The sequence below is a fragment of the Nerophis lumbriciformis genome, linkage group LG02 (genome assembly GCF_033978685.3).
Source record: "Nerophis lumbriciformis linkage group LG02, RoL_Nlum_v2.1, whole genome shotgun sequence".
NCBI classification, from domain to species: domain Eukaryota; kingdom Metazoa; phylum Chordata; class Actinopteri; order Syngnathiformes; family Syngnathidae; genus Nerophis; species Nerophis lumbriciformis.
Window position 1 is genome coordinate 14,864,362 of NC_084549.2, and position 24,029 is coordinate 14,888,390.

The following is a 24,029-nucleotide window of genomic DNA, read 5'->3' on the forward strand; positions in this document are numbered from 1 at the left end:
GGAAAAAAACATATATAAGTCGCACTGGAGTATAAGTCGCATTTTTTGGGGAAATTTATTTGATAAAACCCAACACCAAGAATAGACATTTGAAAGGCAATTTAAAATAAATAAAGAATAGTGAACAACAGGCTGAATAAGTGTACGTTATATGAGGCATAAATAACCAACTGAGAACGTGCCTGGTATGTTAACGTAACATATTATGGTAAGAGTCATTCAAATAACTATAACATATAGAACATGCTATACGTTTACCAAACAATCTGTCACTCTTAATCGCTAATCCCATGAAATCTTATAAGTCTAGTCTCTTACGTGAATGAGCTAAATAATATTATTTGATATTTTACGGTAATGTGTTAATAATTTCACACATAAGTCGCTCCTGAGTATAAGTCGCACCCCCGGCCAAACTATGAAAAAAACTGCGACTTATAGTCCAAAAAATACGGTATGTTACATAAATAATGTCCATTGTGTATGTTACATAACAAAAATAGAAGGTGTAGTGTTAATACACACAGCAAACATTGTGTGACAGTTTAACGTTCAATGATGGCAACAGTTTGACTGTGACCTGATTATTTCTATTTCCATTATTATTGTACAAATGAGAAAAAATGCTTTGACGATAACCCCTAATATTGCAAACAAAGAGGTTTAACTGTATAGTGAAAATTATTGACCAGTTTTAGAATAAAAACTGTTTGTGTATAATAAAATTACGTAGGTACTAGAAATATATTCACTCACCCTTTTCATATCATACTTTTAACTAATGTCTCTCCCTCAATATATAACTAAAGGATAAAAACAGGGCTGTGAACCTTTTGCACAAAAACTTCAACTTTTACAGCAATATTTTGCTCCTATTAGGGATGTCCCGATCCAGGTTTTTGCACTTCCGATCCGATCCGATATTGTTTTTGCACTTCCGATCCGATACTGACCGATACCGATACTGACCGATACTGGCCTATCCGAGCATGTATTAAAGTTTAAAGTTATTTAGCCTACTTAGTTGTCAGAATCATGTTGAAAAGAGTTTTAGTACTCTTGATAACAACTAGCCAGCTGAATTAGGGGAGTTTGAATAATACACAATGGTTGGTAACAAGAAACTGACCTGTTTATTCAAGGATAAACACAAAATAGACAAAATTATACATGACAAACAGAAATGGCATCATTGAACTAGGGCTGGGCGATATGGCCTTTTTTTAATATTGCGATATTTTAAGGCCATATTGCGATACACGATATACATCTCGATATTTTGCCTTAGCCTTGAATGAACACTTGATGCATATAATCACAGCAGTATGATGATTCTATGTGTCTACATTAAAACATTCTTCTTCATACTGCATTAATATATGCTACTTTTAAACTTTCATGCAGAGAGGGAAATGACAACTAAAAAAAAATCACTATTTTTTTCATACGGTGTTGATGTGGAAATGTTTGCCTCGGCATTTTGATGGTGTGGGCGTGTGGCACCGAATGGAGATAAGCGTCTCGACAGACGTTACAATATTTGAACAATGATGACGAAAACTGTTTTCTCTGTCGTGTCCGTGTGTCGAAAATTGTTATGCGCTTATTTTTTTATTTGATTTTGTGCGTGGCATAGATTTGCCGTGCGCAGAGGACGCTTGAGCAGGCGTGCACCTTAGCGGCTGGGCTAGCATCACAGCTAACGTTAGCCGTGCTGCTACCTCGCTCTCTGCTGGGAGAGGGTGTATACGTATGTGACGTATGTCGTGACAGTATGTGACGTATGACGTGACAGTATGTGACGTATGACGTGACAGTATGTGACGTGTGTAAGAAGGTCCGCTCGCTGTCTGTGAGAGGGAGACACAGGAAAGAGTGAGAAGAGCCTATAGTGTAATGCCAGCAGCTAAAAGCAACTGCGTGAGAATCCACAGACCTGTGGATGTGTTGAAGGTGTGCTGGAAAATGCGGAGCGGAAATTAGGGAGCAGCAGAAAAGTGGAATGTATTATTTAAATCGGTGTGTTGGAAAACACGGACCGGAGTTTTTTTTAAACTGGATCTGGTTCGGCATTTTCCCATGCCTTGCCGATACGCATTTTTTTGCAAATATCGGCGGCCGATCCGATCCAAATATCGGATCGGGACATCCCTAGCTCCTATACAGTATAATGTCCATCCATGCACCAGTCTTTATTACTATATCACTCCATAGTCCCATAGTATGTGCCACTTCATTACTACTAATAAACATAAATGTAGATTTAGACGTAATTTGACAGACTGTAGTTTTTTTCAAGACCTTATTTTCATTTTCTTTATCTCATTTTATGTTTCTAACTTACTCACCTGTACCTACTTTATATGTTTGATTTTTTTCCCTCAAATAAGTATATGTATTCATCCATATGTTAAGTATCAAACAGGTAAACAATTAGGTATGGGCTCTATTGGAGATGCTGACGGTATGATAACTTTAGAAAAAAACAACAACTGTATGATGGTATTGTATTTTAACTACGGTTCTAAAAGGTGGTATTTTCAGGTCTTTGTTGAAAAGAACAATACAAAAATAATTCTAACTCAACAGCCATTTTTAAATGATTTATTGGACCCGAGAAATAAGTGGAACATATGTATTAGCAATGAATTACAAAAAAATTGCAGTTATAAAAGTGCAGTTCCTAAAGCAGTCTACTGTTGCTAAACATGCAACTCGAGTGACAACATGAATAATTTTTTTGTTAAAAAAAAAAAAAAAAATGCAATCACAATGTGGTTTAAGATAAAATGAGATAAATAATTGATTAAAAAAAAGACTTCTTCGTAAGATTTTTAAAACAAAAGTACGCTGAATCTCATGATTTAGAAACTTGCTCACAACTTGCCAAAAAGGGTGTTTTGGAGTTGTTGAAATGTGTGTTTGATGAGGTTTGATTAATTTGCTGCCTCAATTGTAACTTTATTTTAATGTTTAAGTATAACAACATTATGCCTGAGCTTTGAATAATCACAAAGTGTTAGCTAGCTGGTGTTAGCCACCTTTGCATGCTATATATTCCTCAGTAACAAGTTAGTATTTGTGTCACCAATGCCAGCTAAAAAGGGAAGTCAGTTCATTCTTTACCTTGAATATAGAATAAAGCGATGGTTGGTGCTCCCGCAGATAGATTATCATGTTCGAAGTGTTGCTGCCATGTCCGCAAGCACGTTTACATAGGGCGACCTTCTTCATCCACTGGGGCAGCCTTAGTTTTTATGGCAGGTGAAGTACTCCCAAACAGACTACGGTATTTTCCGGACCATAGGGCGCACCGGATTATAAGGCGCACTGCCGATGAGCGAGTCTAGTCAGGTCTATTTTCATACAAAAGGCGCACCAGATTATAGGGCGCATTAAAGGGGTCATATCATTTTTATTTTTTTTAAATGGAAAACACTTCCTTGTGGTCTATATGACATGTAATGGTGGTTCTTTGGTCAAAATGTTGCATAGATTATGTTTTACAGACCATCTTCAAGGTGCTTTCTGACAGTCGCTTCAGAATGCACCATTTTGTGGGCGGTCTTATTTACGTGGCTCACCTTCGGCGGCGTCTTCTCCCCGTCATCTTTGTTGTAGCGGTGTAGCGTGCAAGGACGGGAGTGGAAGAAGTGTCAAAAGATGGAGCTAAATATTTTAATGACATTTAGACTTTACTTAAATCAATAACGGAGCAGCGTCTTCTCATCCGTGGCTCACGAGTGCAATAACAACGCCGGAAATGTGTAACGTGAAAAACCGTCCGACCGGAACTCTCTAATAACTAAAGTTCCTTGGGTGAATAATGTAAACTCACTACACCGGTATGTTTTAGCGCTTGCATGGCAAGTTTACTGACATATATAAGTAAGAACTTTACACTACTTTATATTGGAAATAGCAACAGCGGACGATGAATGTCCCATAACCAGAAGATAGAGAAAAAGAAGAAGCTTATCGACTACGGTGTCAGAAGGCGGACGCGCGCAAATTTTCAGGACTTATGCAGATCCCAAATACAGATCAGCAGGCACCAGAAGGTAAGAAAAGTTGCTTTTGCATAATATTGCGAAACAAAACGCCAGATAATATGTCTTACCTTATACACACACCATAATAATACTCGCATGTTGAAGCACAGTACAATCCATCAAGTGGTGCGGCTTCATAGCTTACCAAAGTCGTACTAAAACATTATACATTTTCAATGGAACATATAACATTTTGGTGTTGTTTACTTGAGTCATATTGCAGTCTACATGTATCTCTTATGTGTGACTGCCGTCATATTGCAGTCTACATGTTTCTCTTATGTGAAACTGCCATCTACTGGTCACACTTATCATTTCACCATGTACAATCCATCAAGTGGTGCGGCTTCATAGCTTACCAAAGTCGTACTAAAACATTTTGATAGATTTTTCAGCGCCGTGTGTAACGTTCTATATTTTCAATGGAACATATAACATTTTGGTGTTGTTTACCTGAGTCATATTGCAGTCTACACGTATCTCTAATGTGTGACTGCCATCTACTGGTCACACTTATGATTTCCCCATGTACCAAATAAAATAGCTTCGAGGTCGGTAAGCACAACCAAAATTATTCCGTACATTAGGCGCACCGGGTTTAAGGCGCACTGTCGAGTTTTGAGAAAATTAAAAGATTTTAAGTACGCCTTATAGTCCGAAAAATACGATATTTAGTAATTTTAAACGGAGGGGAAAGTTCAGGGGACTCGCCTCCTTCATCGGTCATACAGCCTGCAGAGCTGTGTGCAGTGGGAGGGGACCTGATATTACCACACTGGTCTGAAGGAACATTTTAGTGGTATGGGAACCGTCACTTTTTAATACCAGAGTAGACCTTAAAACCGGTAACCAGCCCATGAACAATTTATTCAGAATTGAATTTAAATTTGACAAATATTGAATCTTGTGAAACTTACAAGATTCAAGCACTTTCAAGAACTGTAACCACCCTTGGAAACTGCACCAAAGACAACAATGGCAACGAGAAGTCACTTTAAGTACCAGTTCGCCTCTAAAGCCCTGACTAACAGCTACAGTTCCAATGATGACTCACCTAGAGGAGACGGCTGTCCTCTGATGACTCCATTTTTCGTCCATTCCTCCCAGTCGCTGACTTCCTTATAGATCAGCCCTACAAAACAGCAGGAAGGAAGAACTGATTGGTACTTGATAGCATGTGTGGGCCACTGCTTTCGCATTCCAAGTGTGTTTGCATTCTGTGCGCTCCAAACAGCATCATGTTTCTAATTTGGACGCGCTCGTACTGGAGTGACTTTCTAAAAATGAGCGCGGGGTCATTATCACCTGGTAGAGTTTAAGATGGGCTCGCCTGCGTTCATATAAGAGGAAAATACAAACTGAAAACCTTCTGTTTATCACCGTCTTTCTCAAACAAGCCATGTCAATGGATATACAGACTCCAGATGATATTTCATGATGTACAATGGAACCCGTTTTAGTTGACACCACTCGGACTGGCAGACCACAATGTCAACATAAACGGTTGTCCACTTATCCGGAATTGAAACTGAAACTCGCCATTTCTAGAACATTTACTTTTGACTCACAAGGAGAATGTGTGATTAATAAAGTATTATATCAATTTGTGCGTAATTTTAATTAAACTTCTGTTTTCATATAAACCCTTATCTAACAGCGCCATCAGTGATTTTGTAAAATAATAATGCTTTTGTAAGTGCGCAAATTCATTACAAAATTCTATTTTTGTAATAAATGTGCATTTTTCAATATGTGGGGTTTAATGTTGGTTGTTTGATTGGCAACACTAAATTGGCCCTAATGTGTGAATGTTGTCTGTCTATCTGTGTTGGCCCTGCGATGAGGTCGCGACTTGGGGTGTACCCCGCCTTCCGCCTGAATGCAGCTGAGATAGGCTCCAGCACCCCTCGCGACCCCAAAAGGGACAAGCGGTAGGAAATGGATGGATGGATGGATGTTTCTCCCTCCTTTTGGAGCATTTTTTTGTTATTGTTAAAGGGGAACATTATCACCAGACTTATGTAAGCGTCAATATATACCTTGATGTTGCAGAAAAAAGACCATATATTTTTTTAACCGATTTCCGAACTCTAAATGGGTGAATTTTGGCGAATTAAACGCCTTTCTATTATTCGCTCTCGGAGCGTTGACGTCACAATGTGACGTCACATCGGGAAGCAATCCGCCATTTTCTCAAACACCGAATCAAATCAGTTCTGTTATTTTCCGTTCTTTCGACTGTTTTCCGTACATTGGAGACATCATTCCTCGTCGGTGTGTTGTCGGAGGGTGTAACAACACGAACAGGGACGGATTCAAGTTGCACCAGTGGTCCAAAGATGCGAAAGTGGCAAGAAATTGGACGTTTGTTCCGCACACTTTACCGACGAAAGCTATGCTACGACAGAGATGGCAAGAATGTGTGGATATCCTGCGACACTCAAAGCAGATGCATTTCCAACGATAAACTCAAAGAAATCTGCCGCCAGACCCCCATTGAATCTGCCGGAGTGTGTGAGCAATTCAGGGACAAAGGACCTCAGTAGCACGGCAAGCAATGGCGGCAGTTTGTTCCCGCAGACGAGCGAGCTAAACCCCCTGGATGTCTTGGCTCACGCCGTCCCTTATGCCACCGAAGATGATCAAGAGAAGAATATCGACCCTAGCTTCCCTGGCCTGCTGACATCAACTCCAAAACTGGACAGATCAGCTTGAGGGTATGTCTACAGAATATATTAATTGATGAAAATTGGGCTGTCTGCACTCTCAAAGTGCATGTTGTTGCCAAATGTATTTCATATGCTGTAAACCTAGTTCATAGTTGTTAGTTTCCTTTAATGCCAAACGAACACATACCAATCTTTGGTTAGAAGGCGATCGCCGAATTCGTCCTCGCTTTCTCCCGTGTCGCTGGCTGTCGTGTCGTTTTCGTCGGTTTCGCTTGCATACGGTTCAAACCGATATGGCTCAATAGCTTCAGTTTCTTCTTCAATTTCGTTTTCGCTACCTGCCTCCACACTACAACCATCCGTTTCAATACATGCGTAATCTGTTGAATCGCTTTAACCGCTGAAATCCGAGTCTGAATCCGAGCTAATGTCGCTATAGCTTGCTGTTCTATGCGCCATGTTTGTTTGTATTGGCATCACTGTGTGACGTCACAGGAAAATGGACGGGTGTATATAACGATGGTTAAAATCAGGCACTTTGAAGCTTTTTTAGGGACATTGCGTGATGGGTAAAATTTCGAAAAAAACTTCGAAAAATAAAATAAGCCAATGGAAACTGATTTTTAATGGTTTTAACCCTTCTGAAATTGTGATAATGTTCCCCTTTAAATTTCATAGTTATATTCCGCACTAAGTATAGTTCGCAATTGATATTTTTTGTTTCCTCCTTTATGAGTGATTTTCGGTTGTTCCTTTTTTGTGGAACCGTTTCGCCTAGTTATCAGATTATAGCCGTTGTTGTATTGCCCTGACTCTGGAGGTGAAAAGTAACATTCAAAATAAAAGCCTGCCGGATTGTTCTCCACTCTGCATCTGAGTCCTGTTTTTGAACAGAGTCCTGACAATAGCATGTACAGTATATACAATGTTTTTAGAGTGCTTATGAATGTGATAGATTGTATATCCATCACCTCTTACTAGCAGTTTTTTACTATTTAGAGTACACAAAAAAGGGAAAGACGTGTGTGATTTTGTCTCACATCACAGTTGTGGGGAATGGCCAAAATAAAAAAATAAAAAAGTGAAGTTTCCCTTTAAGCGACCCCTTTTTAGTATTAATTAGAAAGCAGTGGACTGGGAACTTAATCAGTTGGTTACTTTTGTATCACCTCAAACTGACAATGAAAAGTAATAAGTTGCTATCTACCGTATTTTTCGGACTATAAGTCGCAGTTTTTTTCATACTTTGGCCGGGGGTGTGACTTATACTCAGGAGCGACTTATGTGTGAAATTATCAACACATTACCGTAAAATATCAAATAATATTATTTAGCTCATTCACGTAAGAGACTAGACGTATAAGATTTCATGGGATTTAGCGATTAGGAGTGACAGATTGTTTGGTAAACGTATAGCATGTTCTATATGTTATAGTTATTTGAATGACTCTTACCATAATATGCTACGTTAACATACCAGTTGGTTATTTATGCGTCATATAACGTACACTTATTCAGCCTGTTGTTCACTATTCTTTATTTATCTTAAATTGCCTTTCAAATGTCTATTCTTGGTGTTGGGTTTTATCAAATAAATTTCCCCCAAAAAATGCGACTTATACTCCAGTGCGACTTATATATGTTTTTTTCCTTCTTTATTATGCATTTTCGGCCGGTGCGACTTATACCCCGGAGCGACTTTTACCCCGAAGCGACTTATAGTCCGAAAAATACGGTATATACAATGTTTTTTAGAGTGCTTATGAATGTAATAGATTGTACATCCATCACCTGTATTTGTATCCCCCTCTTACTAGTGTCATGTCTGTGTAATCATGTTTTGTTTAGTTTAGTCATTGGACTCTTTAGTTTCTGGCTTTTCACTCCCTTGTCTTGTTTCCATGGTTACCCATTAGTTTCACCTGTTCCACGTTTGGACTCATTATGCACTCTTGTTTGTCACCATAGCAACCCATTAGTTTTCACCTGCCCTCATGACTCACGCACCTGTCTTTAATCATGTCACTATTATTTAAACCCATTGTTGCCAGGAAGTCTCGCTGGCGACATCATACCCCTGACTTTCTGCTTCTCACTCTGTTTACCTCTGCGCACTTCATGCCATGTCAAGTACGTTTTTTTCTATTCATGCCACAGTTAGCGACTTTTGTTCATGTACATACTTTTTTGCCCGCGTGCAAGTCTTTTTGTTTCGTTAGTCAAGTTTGTACTTCCGCCTTGAGCGCGCTTTTTGTTCCTTTGTTAGTGTAAAATAAATAATGTCTTCACCTTCACGCCATGTCTGGTCCAAATGTTCATTTGCACCACGGGAGAACAAACCACGCCATAGTCCAAGTCCTGACAACTGGCAGTTTTTTACTACTTCATCATCATCATCAGCCGTTGTCAGTCCACTGCTGGACGAAAGCCTCAGCATGTTTCTGCCATAGTCAACGATCTCTAGCTGCTCCCTGCCACTGCACTGTTCCCCAATATTTGTCTATTTCATCTCGCCATCTCACTCTCTGTCTTCCTCTATTTCTGCTCCCATCCATGCGTCTCCATGATGTCATTAGGGAAGTCCATCTATTATCTGTTCTCCTACTGATATGTCCAGCCCACTTCCACTTACTTAATTTGATAGTTCTCATAATGTCTTGGACTTGCGTTTGTTTTCTCACCCATTCATTTGTTTTTCTGTCTTTATATGTGATTCCGAGCATATTTCTTTCCATGTTGTGTTGTGCTGCTGCTATTTTCTTTTCCATTTTATTTGACAACGCCCAGGTTTCAGCTCCATATGTCATGGTTGGTAACACGTATTGATTAAAGACCTTTCTTTTTAGGCTTAACGGTATTTCTCCTCTCATGATGTTGCTCAGTTTTCCATGTTGGCACCAGCCCAATCTGATTCTCCTCCCTATCTCCTGTTCTTGACTCTTTTCTTTCAGGCTAAATCTCTGCCCCAGATAGATATATTCATTAACTTCATCAATTTCATTTCCATTAACTGTCACAGGTCCATGAGGTACCATGGAATTTGCCATAACGTTTGTTTTCTTCGTATTCATTTTCAATCCACAACATTTGCAAGGTCTTTAAGCATATCTTTCACTTCACTGATTTGCTCTCCCAAGACAACAATGTCATCAACAAACCTCAGATGATTAAATTTGTTTCCGTTGATATCAACTCCTTTATCCTCCCACTCCAGAGAGCATACCTGCCAACTTTTGAAATCAGAAAAACCTAGTAGCCAGGGTCCAGGGGCCGCAGGCCCTGGTAGGTCCAGGACAAAGTCCTGGTGGGGGGTTCAGGCTTCGCCCCCCGACGCAAAATGATTATTAGCATTCAGACAGGTTAAAATGTTGCTAAAACCATCACTTTTCTATCAGTCACAGTGACTTTTCGAAACAAAAATATTACAGCAAAAATCATATGGGTTGATTGACATGTTTATTCTGTAAGCTAACTTCAATAGTTTGAAATTATTTTGACAGTTAGTGCCAGTTATCCTGTCAACCTTTCACAAGACTTCAATTTGTTAATTGAAAGTATAAACACTTTTTACAGTAAACAAATGGTAAAACAGTACTAAACAATTCCATTAAAAAAAAAATTGGTGTCATTATTAACTTTCTGTCCAAGCTTGTATAATCTACTGCCTTGTTCAATTGTAAACAATATTCTGTGCCTAAAATTCACATTTCTATCACAATTATCATACTGTAAACATGGTAAGCTAACTTCATTAAAATTAATAGTCCTGTCAATAGCATGGAATTACAATTCAAATGTAGTTTTTTTGTAAGCCTTTCAAAAGAATTCAAAATATGAAAAATTAATGAAAATTAATTTAAGCCATCAGACACTTGAAAAGTGGCACATCACATCTCTAATGTAATCATTTTAACTTTTCAACAGAAATAGCACTGCAAAAATATTAAGGACATACTTCTGTATTTTGGTAGTTATGCTGTCAACATTTAACAAGATTTCTTCAACTTGGACTTGAAAGCATAAATAGTATAAACACTTTTAACAGTATAACAGTACTAAACAATTCCAATAGATAACATTGGTGTCATTACCTTTTTGTGGCTAAAATCCAAATAAAACTTTGGCATTTATCACATCCAAAGAATCTGTTTGGGCGACGAAAAACGTTGAAAGTTTTCCACTTGTATCGCTAACAACAGCATTAGACTTGTGTTTTTTTGTCCCAACGTGGTCTTTTACATCGCTAATTCCTCCATGTCCGATCGAAAAATCTTGTCTGCACAAGGTACAATTCGCGTAGTTTTCACCCTTTTTGGAGCGGATAATTATTCCCGGATAGGCTTTTGAATATTCTTCACGGAATGACTGCAGTTTTCTTTTCGGTTTAAGACTCGTTTGCATTTTTCTCCGGCTGATTCCATGATCGTTCGCTCGTTTGGAAACAATGGCAACTGGTGCCTCGTGCTTGGCAGCGGTGCTATAAATAGCCTCGCGCATGGCATTCGGAATGGCTCGATAGGAAGTTACGGGAAGCAGTGTCGATTGTCATTGTTGTTACGCGATTTCGTGAATAAAACTTAAAAAAAAATTATTTTTTTTAATTAATGAAAAACCGTATTTTTTATCACTGCAACCGTAACCCGGAATAGGTTGATGAAAACCGTACTAATTACGGGAAAACCGGAGTAGTTGGCAGGTATGAGAGAGCGAAATATGCCTTACTACTTAGAATGCACAAAAAAGGAAAAGACGTGTGTGATTTTGTCTCACATCACAGTTGTGGGGAATGGCCAAAGTAAAAAAAAAGTGAAGTTTCCCTTTAAGTGACCCCTTTTTTAGTATTAATTAGAAAGCAGCGGACCGGGAACTTGATGAGTTGGTTACTTCTGTATCACCTCAAACTGACAATGAAAAGTGATAAGTTGCTATCTAACCTTTCCACTCCTCCACAGTATGCTCCCTCTCATCCAGCTGCTTGTCAAGAACCTTGGGCGGGGGCTGGAGAAGACGACAAGGAGAAGAGGACGGCTTGAATAGGATTAGACAAAAAATGACGAACCCTGTGTCATGCAGTCAACATACCGCCTCCACTTCGGCTGGGTCATACCAAACGTTGATATAGGGATGCTGCAGGGCCTCGTCAACAGATATGCGCTTGGAGGCATCGATCACTAACATCTTGGATAAAAGATCTCTTGCCTGGCTTGCTGAGGGGGTGAGACAAAGCTCTCAGTTACATTCTGCTTTGAGGAATCACCTCTGATAACACCAGTTAGAAGAAAACGGCACCTTTCAGTTTGTTGTGGTCGGAATCGGCAGGGAAGAGAACGTCCGGGAAGAGTTTCTCAAAGCTGTATCCAGCGTAGCGCGGCCGGTTTTCCACGTATGTTCTTACTGACTGGTTGAGTTTCATGAGAAAGTCCTGAGTTGGCGTGCCGAGCTGCTCGATGACTTTGTTCCACTGATCAATGTCTGAGAGGCGTGCATATTAAGGAAAAAGTACTCCTGCAGATATAATACTTTAACAAAACTCGACTAACATTCAACAGTTCCTCCTCATATTGCAGCTTTTAGATGAGGTGATGTGTGTTTACTGAAATACCATCCACACCACAATGAGGTGTTCTCATGTATTTAAAGGGGAACATTATCACAATTTCAGAATGGTTAAAACCATTAAAAATCAGTTCCTAGTGGCTTATTATATTTTTCGAAGTTTTTTTCAAAGTTTTACCCATCACGCAATATCCCTAAAAAAAGCTTCAAAGGGCCTGATTTTAACCATCGTTAAACACCCGTCCATTTTCCTGTGACGTCACATAGTGAAGCCAACACAAACAAACATGGCGGAAAAAACAGCAAGCTATAGCGACATTAGCTCGGATTCAGACTCGGATTTCAGCGGCTTAAGCGATTCAACAGATTACGAATGTATTGAAACGGATGGTTGTAGTGTGGAGGCAGGTAGCGAAAACGAAATTGAAGAAGAAACTGAAGCTATTGAGCCATATCGGTTTGAACCGTATGCAAGCAAAACCGACAAAAACGACACGACAGCCAGTGACACGGGAGAAAGCGAGGACAAATTCGGCGATCGCCTTCTAACCAACGATTGGTATGTGTTTGTTTGGCATTAAAGGAAACTAACAACTATGAACTAGGTTTACAGCATATGAAATACATTTGGCAACAACATGCACTTTAAGAGTGCAGACAGCCCAATTTTCATCAATTAATGTATTCTGTAGACATACTCTCATCCGCGCTCTTTTCCTGAAAGCTGATCTGTCCAGTTTTGGAGTTGATTTCAGCAGGCCAGGGAAGCTAGGGTCGATAGGGGGTTTAGCTCGCTCGTCTGCGGGAACAAACTGCCGCCATTGCTTGCCGTGCTACCGAGGTCCTTTGTCCCTGAATTGCTCACACACTCCGGCAGATTCAATGGGGGTCTGGCGGCAGATTTCTTTGACTTTATCGTTGGAAATGCATCTGCATTGAGTGTCGCAGGATATCCACACATTCTTGCCATCTCTGTCGTAGCATAGCTTTCGTCGGTAAAGTGTGCGGAACAAACGTCCAATTTCTTGCCACTTTCGCATCTTTGGGCCACTGGTGCAACTTGAATCCGTCCGCCAGATTGTCACCCTTAGAGTTAAAGGGGAACATTATCACCAGACCTATGTAAGCGTCAATATATACCTTGATGTTGCAGAAAAAAGACCATATATTTTTTTAACCGATTTCCGAACTCTAAAAGGGTGAATTTTGGCGAATTAAACGCCTTTCTATTATTCGCTCTCGGAGCGATGACGTCACAACGGGAAGCAATCCGCCATTTTCTCACTTTCGTCGGTGTTGTCGGGTGTAACAACACGAACAGGGACGGATTCAAGTTGCACCAGTGGCCCAAAGATGCGAAAGTGGCAAGAAATTGGACAACATTTGTTCAAAATACGAGAGTGTGGGGAAAGCCGACGAAATGGTCAGTCGTTTGTTCCGCACACTTTACCGACGAAAGCTATGCTACGACAGAGATGGCAAGAATGTGTGGATATCCTGCGACACTCAAAGCAGATGCTGACATCAACTCCAAAACTGGACAGATCAGCTTTCAGGAAAAGAGAGCGGATGAGGGTATGTCTACAGAATATATTAATTGATGAAAACTTTATTCATTACTCGCGGTTTTACGTAAATTATTATACATAAACTGTGTTTACCAATAATTTAGCTTAAAAACATTAATTTTTTTCAATCATTCGAGTACATTCGAGTAGTCTTGTGTAATGCAGTATTTTGTGTCTATTTAGGTATGGTTAACCTGAGTGCTGAAATCGTGGAAAAATATATGTTCTTAGCGCGCCTGAAATGGGCTGTCTGCACTCTCAAAGTGCATGTTGTTGCCAAATGTATTTCATATGCTGTAAACCTAGTTCATAGTTGTTAGTTTCCTTTATGCCAAACAAACACATACCAATCGTTCGTTAGAAGGAGATCGCCGAATTCGTCCTCGCTTTCTCCCGTGTCGCTGGCTGTCGTGTCGTTTTCGTCGGTTTCGCTTGCATACGGTTCAAACCGATATGGCTCAATAGCTTCAGTTTCTTCTTCAATTTCGTTTTCGCTACCTGCCTCCACACTACAACCATCCATTTCAATACATGCGTAATCTGTTGAATCGCTTAAGCCGCTGAAATCCGAGTCTGAATCCGAGCTAATATTGCTATACCTTGCTGTTCTATCCGCCATGTTTGTTTGCATTGGCATCACTGTGTGACGTCACAGGAAAATGGACGGGTGTATATAACGATGGTTAAAATCAGGCACTTTGAAGCTTTTTTAAGGGATATTGCGTGATGGGTAAAATTTTGAAAAAAACTTCGAAAAATAAAATAAGCCACTGGGAACTGATTTTTAATGGTTTTAACCCTTCTGAAATTGTGATAATGTTCCCCTTTAAATATCTAAAGCCAAATATGCTTAACTTTGAAGGACCTTATAAACTCGTTTAAAGATTTTAAAAAAATTGCCTAATGCTAAATACAGGAAGCTAGTAATGCTAACCTAGCACAATGAAACATATTTAAAATGGCGTCCACTTGGCCTGGTTAGGAAGCCTGTTTGCTAACAACTCTGCTTCCTCTTTTAACATTCTCCAACCTCTCAACCAGTGTGTTTCCTTTTTTTGTCCATTTCCTTAGTATCACTACCTTTTGAATGTGGTTAGACGGTTGAATGACAGAAGCGCACTGTTGCTCCGACAGGAACTAATTGGGACTACAATAATAATCAACTTTAGCATTAACAAAAACCCAACTTCACAACTGCAAATGATGGTTAAAAAAAATGGAATGTGGAAGGTGGAGGTGAAATGGAAAGTGTATGATTTCTTCACACAGAATGAAGCGGCGACACATTGGAGCACGCACATGATGGGGGAAGGATACGATCAGTGCCGGGGAACAACACACTTCCCCTGATCATCTCGGCCACTATGCAGCCTACTGACCATACATCCACTGGGGGTGGACGTTTATAGATGATACAGAAGTGCATGCACATGCAAACAAAGGAGTGATGGTCAAAACATACACAAAATAATGGCAACATGATGGTATTAGTACAATACAAGGTTTGGAAATGGAAAACATGCAGTTCATGCGGGATAGATTAGAGAAGTCAATGAGTCAAATACTTGGCAAAGTCTGTTAGAATTAATCAAATAATGCGTGATGAGGCAAATCGGAACCCACAAGGATACAATCCCGTCCAGGGAAAAGGATTTTATGGCGAACCATTTCAGCCAGTATGCAGCCCACAGACCAAATGTCCACTAGTAGTTAACATAACGGGTAAGAAATGAGAGGAACACACAGGTTAGGCCAATGCTGGTTAGTGAGCTCACAGACCGAGTAGCAGTACGCTGTTTTTCCTCCCCCACATAAACACTAACCGTTGGCTTGGTAGCCCATGCCCAAGATGACTTCTGGTGCTCTGTAGTAGCGCGTCACCACGTAGGGAGTCATCAGGAGGCCCGTGGCGGCTGTTCTAGCCAAGCCGAAGTCCAAAATCTTCAGTGTGCAATCTGACTTGACGACAATGTTGCTGGGTTTCAGGTCCTAAAGACAGGGGGGAATCACATCAGTTGAGAGACCTGAGGCTTCGCTACACGTCTTAAAATTATGTCTGGAGCTCTGCTAACGATCTGTCAGTCCGTCAGCAGTGAGTTGCATAATTTTGCTACAGATAATATGGTATGTCTATGTTGGGAGTGAATGCAAGTGCTTGTGCATGAGCCAAACATGCTTTGTTAACATCGCATTGATTATATGGCAATTTCAGGTTGGACGCTTGTGCATGAGTCCAAAGCCCATCTCTTTCTAACTAAACAAACCAGACTTTATAGGTAACAAGCAGAGTTGCACGATATAGACAGTACACAATATAAATTATATACAGTCGTGGACAAAAGTTTAGATACACTTGTAAAGAAAATAATGTCATGGCCAATGTTCCCTCTAATTTTTAATGTTTGTGAGCAAACGCACAAACTCCCTGAGCATTCAGTGGAGCACATGTGAGCAACATCAGACGTGCACACTGTGGCTACACCAGCAGCACACCTGTCCCAAACCTGACATCATAACAATTTAAATGTTTTATTAAAATTATTTTCTGATATAAGTGATTTTGCCCTCTTACAATGACAATAACAAAAAACATGTTTTTCATGAGCTATGTGCTAGTATTCTATGTCTGGCTGCGGGTCCTGCCTTTAAAAGAAATGTTACCCCTTTCAGAGATTACATTTAGTTCCTGTAACTTTCTGTCTGTAAAATACATCTTTTTATTAGCATTTATGAAATCTAGTGACAACATTTCATGAATAATATCCTTAATAAATGGCAGTAAAATAAGCACACATCTGATTGAGGAGTCAGTGTTACAACCTTGCATTTACACATTGTGTGGCGTTGGGGTTGTCCGACTTTTTGTGTGGCCATAAATGCATCACTGGCTAAGTGCCATGAGTGCTTGTGTTAGTGCAAGTGAGACAGAGCGAGCGACTTCTGTTGATTTAACGGATGACAAAGTTGGTTTAAGCTTGGTTTGTATTGCAGAAAATGACCAGTTTTTCTAGATAAAAGTTTTTTTACTCATGTTTTTGGTGTGGTTTTTGCTCAATAAAGTAATTGATGGAATTCCTGTCTGTAAAGTGTCTCGACAGATGATAATTGAACTGTGTTGACAAAGATTGTTTTATTCATTGGGGCCACTCTTGTTGTCACCTGTCACTCACAGAGTTGCATTGCAAAATCATACAGAATAAATTGTAATGTGTTTGTTTTGTTTAGAGTTCAGATGGGATTTTTGATTTTCTGCGCGGCATTAATTTGCTGTGCGCAGAGGACGCGTGAGCAGTGCGCAATTGCACAGGCGCGCACCTTAGAGGGAACGTTGGTCATGGCTGTCTTGAGTTTCCAATAATTTCTCGTATTTTTTTGTGATAGAGTGATTGGAGCACATACTTGTTTGTCACAAGAAACATTCATGAAGTTTGGTTCTTTTATGAATTTATTATGGGTCTACTGAAAATGTGAGCAAATCTGCTGGGTCAAAAGTATACATACAGAAATGTTAATATTTGGTTGTCCCTTGGCAAGTTTAACTGCAATAAGGCGCTTTTGGTAGCCATCCACAAGCTTCTCGTTGAATTTTTGACTACTCCTCAAAATTGGTGCAGTTCAGCTAAATTTGTTGGTTTTCTGACATGGACTTGTTTCTTCAGCATTGTTCACACGTTTAAGTCAGGACTTTGGGAAGGCCATTCTAAAACCTTAATTCTAGCCTGATTTAGCCATTCGTTTACCACTTTTGACGTGTGTTTGGGGTCATTGTCCTGTTGGAACACCCAACTGCGCCCAAGACCCAACTACCGGGCTGATGATTTTAGGTTGTCCTGAAGAATTTGGAGTTAATCCTCCTTTTTCATTGTCCCATTTACTCTCTGTAAAGCACCAGTTCCATTGGCAGCAAAACAGGCCCAGAGCATAATACTACCACCACTATGCTTGACGGTAGGTCTGGTGTTCCTGGGATTAAAGGCCTCACCTTTTCTCCTCTAAACATATTGTTGGGTATTGTGGCCAAACAGCTCAATTTTTGTTTCATCTGACCACAGAACTTTCCTCCAGAAGGTCTTATCTTTGTCCATGTGATGTCAGATGAAATAAAAGCAAACTGTTTTTGTTTTGTTGAGTTATTTTGCAGTATTTACTTAGGATCGATGCAAATATCGACAGTAACAATACTAAGTATAGTATCGGTATATGGTTGATACTGCAGTGATTAGATCCATATTTTTAGGATAAAAAAAACGTTTGTTGTTTTTGTTATTGTTTACAAACTAAGAAAATAAAAGCGACTAATGTTTTTTTGCTTTTGTTTAGTTAATTGCACTATTTACTTAAAATTAATAAACAAATAGACAGTAACAATACCAAGTATAGTACCAGTATTGGTCAATTATACAGTGATTATATCGATATTTTTATGATTAAAAAAACCTTTTTTTGTTGTTTTTGTTATCGTTTACAAACTCAGGAAATAAAATCCAATAGTAGTTTTGCTTGCTTATTTAATTGCACTATTTACTTAAAAGCCATACAAATATCGACCGTAACAATACAGAGTATAGTATTAGTATTGGTCGACACAACAGTGATTCGATACATATTTTTATTATTACAAATCATTTTTGTTGTTTTTGATAACAAACTTTGGAAATAAGAGCCAATATAATGTTTTGCTTTTCTTTTTTGCACTATTTATTTAGGATCGATACAAATATCGACATTTTTGATACCAAGTAGAGTATCAGTATATTGTCCAGACTACAGTCATTAGATCTGTATTCTTAGTACCACAAAACCATTTTTGTTGTTTTTGTTATTGTTTACAAACTCAGGAAATAAATACCAATAGTATTTTTTGCTTTTGTTTAGTTATTTACTTTATTATACAAAGTGTATGTAATCAAAGGAAATAAATAAATAATTTAAATAGGATTGCTATTGTTACACTGCAATCCTGTGTTATTGCGGCTAACAGTTGTGATTCAAAATTAAATAATTTAATGGTCTTTAAAATATTAAGTATTAATATCAGCATTGGCATTGCCGATACTGCCCCTATTACTACTTGGTACTGTATCGTTAACCACAAAGTCGATTAATAATAGTTTTGTGAAAATAATACAACTGAAAAATATGTAATATGTTACTGCATATGTCAGCAGCTAAATTATGAGCATTTATAACCAGTTTTAAAATGGTTCTATTATCATTTATATGCCAAATAATGTATCGTGCTATATGTCATTATCGCATATCACGATAGAGATTTTAGGCCATATCACCCATCCTTATTAACAGGCCTGCCTAAGTGCAGAAAGTCCTTATTAGCTAACAGTTACCCTGTGAATGATGCCGGCGGCGTGGAGGTGTTTGATACCACACAACATCTGATAGAGCAGATAAGACAGCCTCTCGTGGTCGAGCTCCATCTGAATGACCTGACAAAGGTTGGCGTCCATCAGCTCCATCACCAAGTATCTAAAATACAAGAGAGAAAATACTATAGTCGCTTCCCTAACAAACACCAGCACTCCGAAAGACCAACAAAAAGAGACACTTACACATCCTGGAACTCTTCTAGGGATTTTTGGGGTGTGAAAACATTTAACAGGCCGATGATCTGTGGGGTGGCAGGACATGAGTGAAACGGACTAAAATGTAATAACAATTTGTTTGCTTACGTACATTTTTGTGATTGACACATTTCATGAGCACCAGCTCCCTGAACGCCCTCTTGGCATGAGTCTGGTTCTGAAATGGCCGACTCAGCTTCTTGATGGCGACGTTTCTCTCAAGGACTTGGTCATAGGCTGAGCTGAATAACAAAAAGGACACAAAATATTTCAGATTTGAAACCGGCGGCTCGCTGGAATACAAATGAGGTTGAAGCGCTCACCAGACGATGCCCTGCGCCCCCGAGCCGATGGGTCTTAGGTTCTGGTATCGTTTCAATACTGTAAAGGTTGAGTCCCCTACATCGAGGCTGTAGAACTCTCGCTCTTTCTTGTTTTTGTTCATGGCAAAATCTTCGATCACTGCTCTTTGTGCATCCAAAAACGTCCTCTGTGGGCAAAAAGGTAAAGCCACACTTAGATAATAACAACATAACAGGGAGCTGGAAGAAGAAAGAAAATGAAGGAGTGTGCAGCAAAGCAAGCAGTTTAGAAGCAAAGACTGCAGAATTGCTGCAGCCGAGCGCAGCATTTGTCTCTCAGCAAGTCAGCACACAAACACCAAAATGGAAGTTTTGATATCATCAGCAGTGACGACCGAAGGGCAAAGCGCCGTGAGGGCGACTCCATCACGCCAAACAAACACTATCAATGTTGTCATGCTGGTGGTTTGGCCATCATTCTTGCCCAGATAACAGTAGACCTTCTAAAGTCCAACTAGTTTGACTAAAAATAGACTTCTAAAGTCAGATAGAATGCCACTTTCATGCAAGATATCAGCAAATTAGGGCTGCAGCTATTGATTATTTTCAGAATGGAATTATATATCGATTAGTTTTTTCAATTAATCTGTTGATTAGTTTGTTCGCTGAATGAGTAATCTCACGATTACTTTGTTCGCTTAATGGAGTAATCCTTCGATGATTTTTTTTAATTGAGTAATATCGATTGGTTTGTTTGAGTAATCTATCGAGTAGTTTGTTCGATTAATCGAATTATCTATCGATTAGTTTGTTCGACTAATTGAGTAATCTATCGATTAGTTTGTACAATTAATCTATCGAGTAGTTTGTTCTATTAATCGAATAATCTATTGATTAGTTTGTACGATTAATCCTGTAATCAATCGAGTAGTTTGTTCGATTAATCGAATTATCTATTGAATAATTTGTTCGATTAATCAAGTAATCTATTGATTAGTTTGTACGATTAATCTATCGATTATGTTCTATTAATCAAATAATCTATCGATTAGTTTGTTCGATTAATCGAGCAATCTATCGAGTAGTTTGTTCGATTAATCGAATAATCCGTCGAGTAGTTTGTTCGATTAATCGAGTAATATATCGATTAGTTTGTTCGATTAATCAAGTAATCTATCGAGTAGTTTGTTCGATTAATCGAGTGATCTATTGAGTAGTTTGTTCGATTAATCGAGTAATCTATTGAATAGTTTGTACGATTAATCTATCGAGTATGTTGTTCTATTAATCAAATAATCTTTTGATTAGTTTGTTCGACTAATCGAGTAATCTATTGATTAGTTTGCACAATAATCTATTGAGTAGTTTGCTCTATTAATCAAATAATCTATTAGTTTGTTCGATTAATCGAGTAATCTATCGAGCAGTTTGTTCGCTTAATCGAGTAATCTATTGATTAGTTTGTATGGTTAATCTATCAAGCAGTTTTTTTCGATTAATCGAATAATCTATCGATTAGTTTGTTCGATTAATCAAGTTATCTATCAAGTACTTTGTTCGATTAATCGAGTAATCTATCGAGTAGTTTGTTCGCTTAATCGAGTAATCTATTGATCAGAGTAATCAGATGAAACACACTTTTCTAGCCTCAATAAGTATTTTAGAGAAAACATTTAAAAAATATATTTTTCTGCTTGCCAATAATTGGCGACAGAATATAAATCAAAACTATTTTCTAATCAAATAAATTGATAGTTTTGTAGCTTTGTAAAAACAAGAAAAAAAAGCCTCAAGAACAACCGAATAACATTGCAAGAGGTGAAAGTTACGAAAATAAGATTAATCGATTAATCTATCGATTAGTTTGTTCGCTTAATGAGTAATCTCGTGATTACTTTGTTCGCTTAATGGAGTAATCTTTCGATGAGTTTCTTTAATTGAGTAATATCGATTGGTTTGTTTGAGTAATCTATCGGGTAGTTTGTTTGATTAATCGAATAATCTATCGATTAGTTTGTTTGTTTAATCGAGTATTCTATCGAGTAGTTTGTTCGATTAATCGAATAATCACTCGATTAGTTTGTTTGATTAATCAAGTAGTTTGTTCGATTAATCGAGTAATCAATCGAGTCGTTTGTTCGCTTAATCGAGTAATCTTCCGATTAGAGTAATCAGATGAAACACACTTTTCTAGCCTCAATAAGTATTTTAGGGAAAAAAGTGTTACGGCGCACGCGCAGTCTACTTCTCCCTCCTCTGCGGGAGCACTTGGAGGAGCCGTTGACAGCGCGCTCGGACATGCCCCTGCTCGCGCTGAGCGCAGCACGCCCACGCAGCACGCCCACGCAGCGACAAGCCTGCACACCTGGGACTGATGAGGGCGAGATGTATAAAAGACCAGTGGACCCAAGGATCGGGGCGGGAACTTAGTTTTCTCATGGTGTACCGTAAGCAACAAGCTTTATGCTCGATTCATGTTTCCTCTCCGTGCCTTGATTTGTCCCTTGTCTTCTCCCGTGTCCCCGCAGTACCCTCCGTCGCCTGTAAAGTGAGCTGTGCGTCTCACTTTCGCCTGGATCTCCCTCTGGACTCTGACTGCCTCCTTCGTTCCTAGACCTTTCTCTCGCCCCTGGATTCTGACGCCTCACTCTCGCCCCGGATCATCTGCCTGCCTCTTGGACCCCTTTTGCCTTGCCCTCTTTGGACTTGTCTGCTCCCTCATCCAACAGAACGGTAATACACAACAGCTAACTACACACATAGTCTAACACCACTCACTCTAGGGTTTTGTCACACACTCCATTTCATTAGTTTAGTTTATATTAGTATTGTTTGTTATTATTATATATATTGAATATACAATATATATATAGAATAAATAATTGTACATACTGCCCCCTGGTGTCTGTTTGCCGTCACCTCCCCTTAGTCCAACCATAACAAAAAGTTTAAACAAATGCTTGTCTGCTTGCCAACTTTTTTTAGTTACACTCAAACGATTAAATAGCAACAGGATATAAATCAAAGCTCTTTTCTAATCAAAATGAATCGATAGTTTTGTAGCTTTTTAAAAACACTTTTTCAAGAAAAAAAAAGCCCCAAGAACAACATAATTACATTGCATGAGCTGCAAGTAAAGAGAAGAAGAATGTTAGAAGAAGAAAGCTGGTACCTTTCACCATAAAGACTGGTTAATGGTGTTTTACATATTAATTAGGGCTGTCAAGGTTAACGAGATAAGAAGTTAACGCTAATTCTCTTTAATGCCACTATTTTTTTGGACATGCGTTTAACAAGCAAATCATGTCAGGTATTTTTCAAACCATCATTTATAGTACAGTCATGTTTGTGTGAGAGATAATGTGTGTGTTTATGTCTGTAAGAGAGTGTTTGTGTCCATTTGTGTTGAGCTGTTTGAAGAAGCATAACGTTTAGCAAAGAAACATTTGCATAAAGCTAACAAATTGTCCAGTGTCATTTTGATAGTAGGTAAAGGTGGGGGAAATAATCGATTTTTAGTTGCATCGCAATTCGGACGTGGGCGGTTGTAAAATCGATTAGTAAATGTCAATAATCCAATATTTATTTACTGTAGATAAAAAAAAATGCAGACAGTTCAAAAATTCACCGGGAGATCCGACCAGCTCCTTTATTTTAGGCTACTTATGCCCCAGTTTTGCACTCATTTCCATTAATTTAATAAATGCAATTGGAATCAATTTGACTATTTCTTATTACAAATTCACTGTTTTTATAAGCTGCAAGTGATGAATACTTGTTTAGTGAAACAAAAAGAAATGTAAAATTGCATCAATAAATATAAATTAAAGATGCATCAATAATCTATTTTTAAGCGCGAGGTGCCCAGTGATTCCCACCTCTAATAGTAGGGATGTCCCGATCAGCATTTTTGGCCTCAGATTCAATCTGTTTGCGAGTCCTGATCCGATACTTTGACAATAAGTCATAGAACTGAAAATGTTTCACAGCAAGTAACCAAAGTAAACACAATAACACATTTTCATTAACCTTATCTTACCAAATTTAGAATTTGCTGGTATTGATGCAAATCAAATGATCGATTTGTGGCATTGAATGCCACATACCTTCCTTCAACAAAATAAAGTGTCTAGTGCACAATAACTAAACAGTACCAAAATATCGGTATTGGGACAACACTAGTACACAGGCACGCGAATTGGATTACACCCGCACAGATTGAGATACACGTAACTTTGCTACAATAATACTTCCATAGAATTCCTGCTCCCCAGTGACGGCAGAACTCATGCAGCCCCAGACC

The 24,029-nt window shown here is 38.8% G+C and overlaps 1 protein-coding gene across 6 annotated transcripts in view; it reads right to left on the reverse strand.

Moving 5' to 3' along the window:
* The window catches only part of mapk8a (mitogen-activated protein kinase 8a), a 69,778-nt gene that overhangs the window by 8,338 nt on the left and 37,411 nt on the right, over positions 1–24,029 (reverse strand). For 4 of the 6 annotated variants that reach the window (XM_061943671.1, XM_061943857.2, XM_061943795.1 and 1 more), the window contains exons 2-11: positions 19,748–19,914; positions 19,537–19,666; positions 19,413–19,471; positions 19,191–19,329; positions 15,669–15,834; positions 15,477–15,548; positions 12,011–12,193; positions 11,804–11,928; positions 11,656–11,719; positions 5,107–5,184 (exon numbers count right to left, since the gene is read on the reverse strand). In XM_061943671.1, coding sequence (XP_061799655.1) covers positions 5,107–5,184; positions 11,656–11,719; positions 11,804–11,928; positions 12,011–12,193; positions 15,477–15,548; positions 15,669–15,834; positions 19,191–19,329; positions 19,413–19,471; positions 19,537–19,666; positions 19,748–19,914 — 1,183 coding nt within the window. Of the gene's footprint in view, positions 1–5,106; positions 5,185–11,655; positions 11,720–11,803; positions 11,929–12,010; positions 12,194–15,162; positions 15,235–15,476; positions 15,549–15,668; positions 15,835–19,190; positions 19,330–19,412; positions 19,472–19,536; positions 19,667–19,747; positions 19,915–24,029 lie in introns of all 6 variants that reach the window. The other 2 variants (XM_061943733.1, XM_061943926.1) reach the window with 1 other exon arrangement.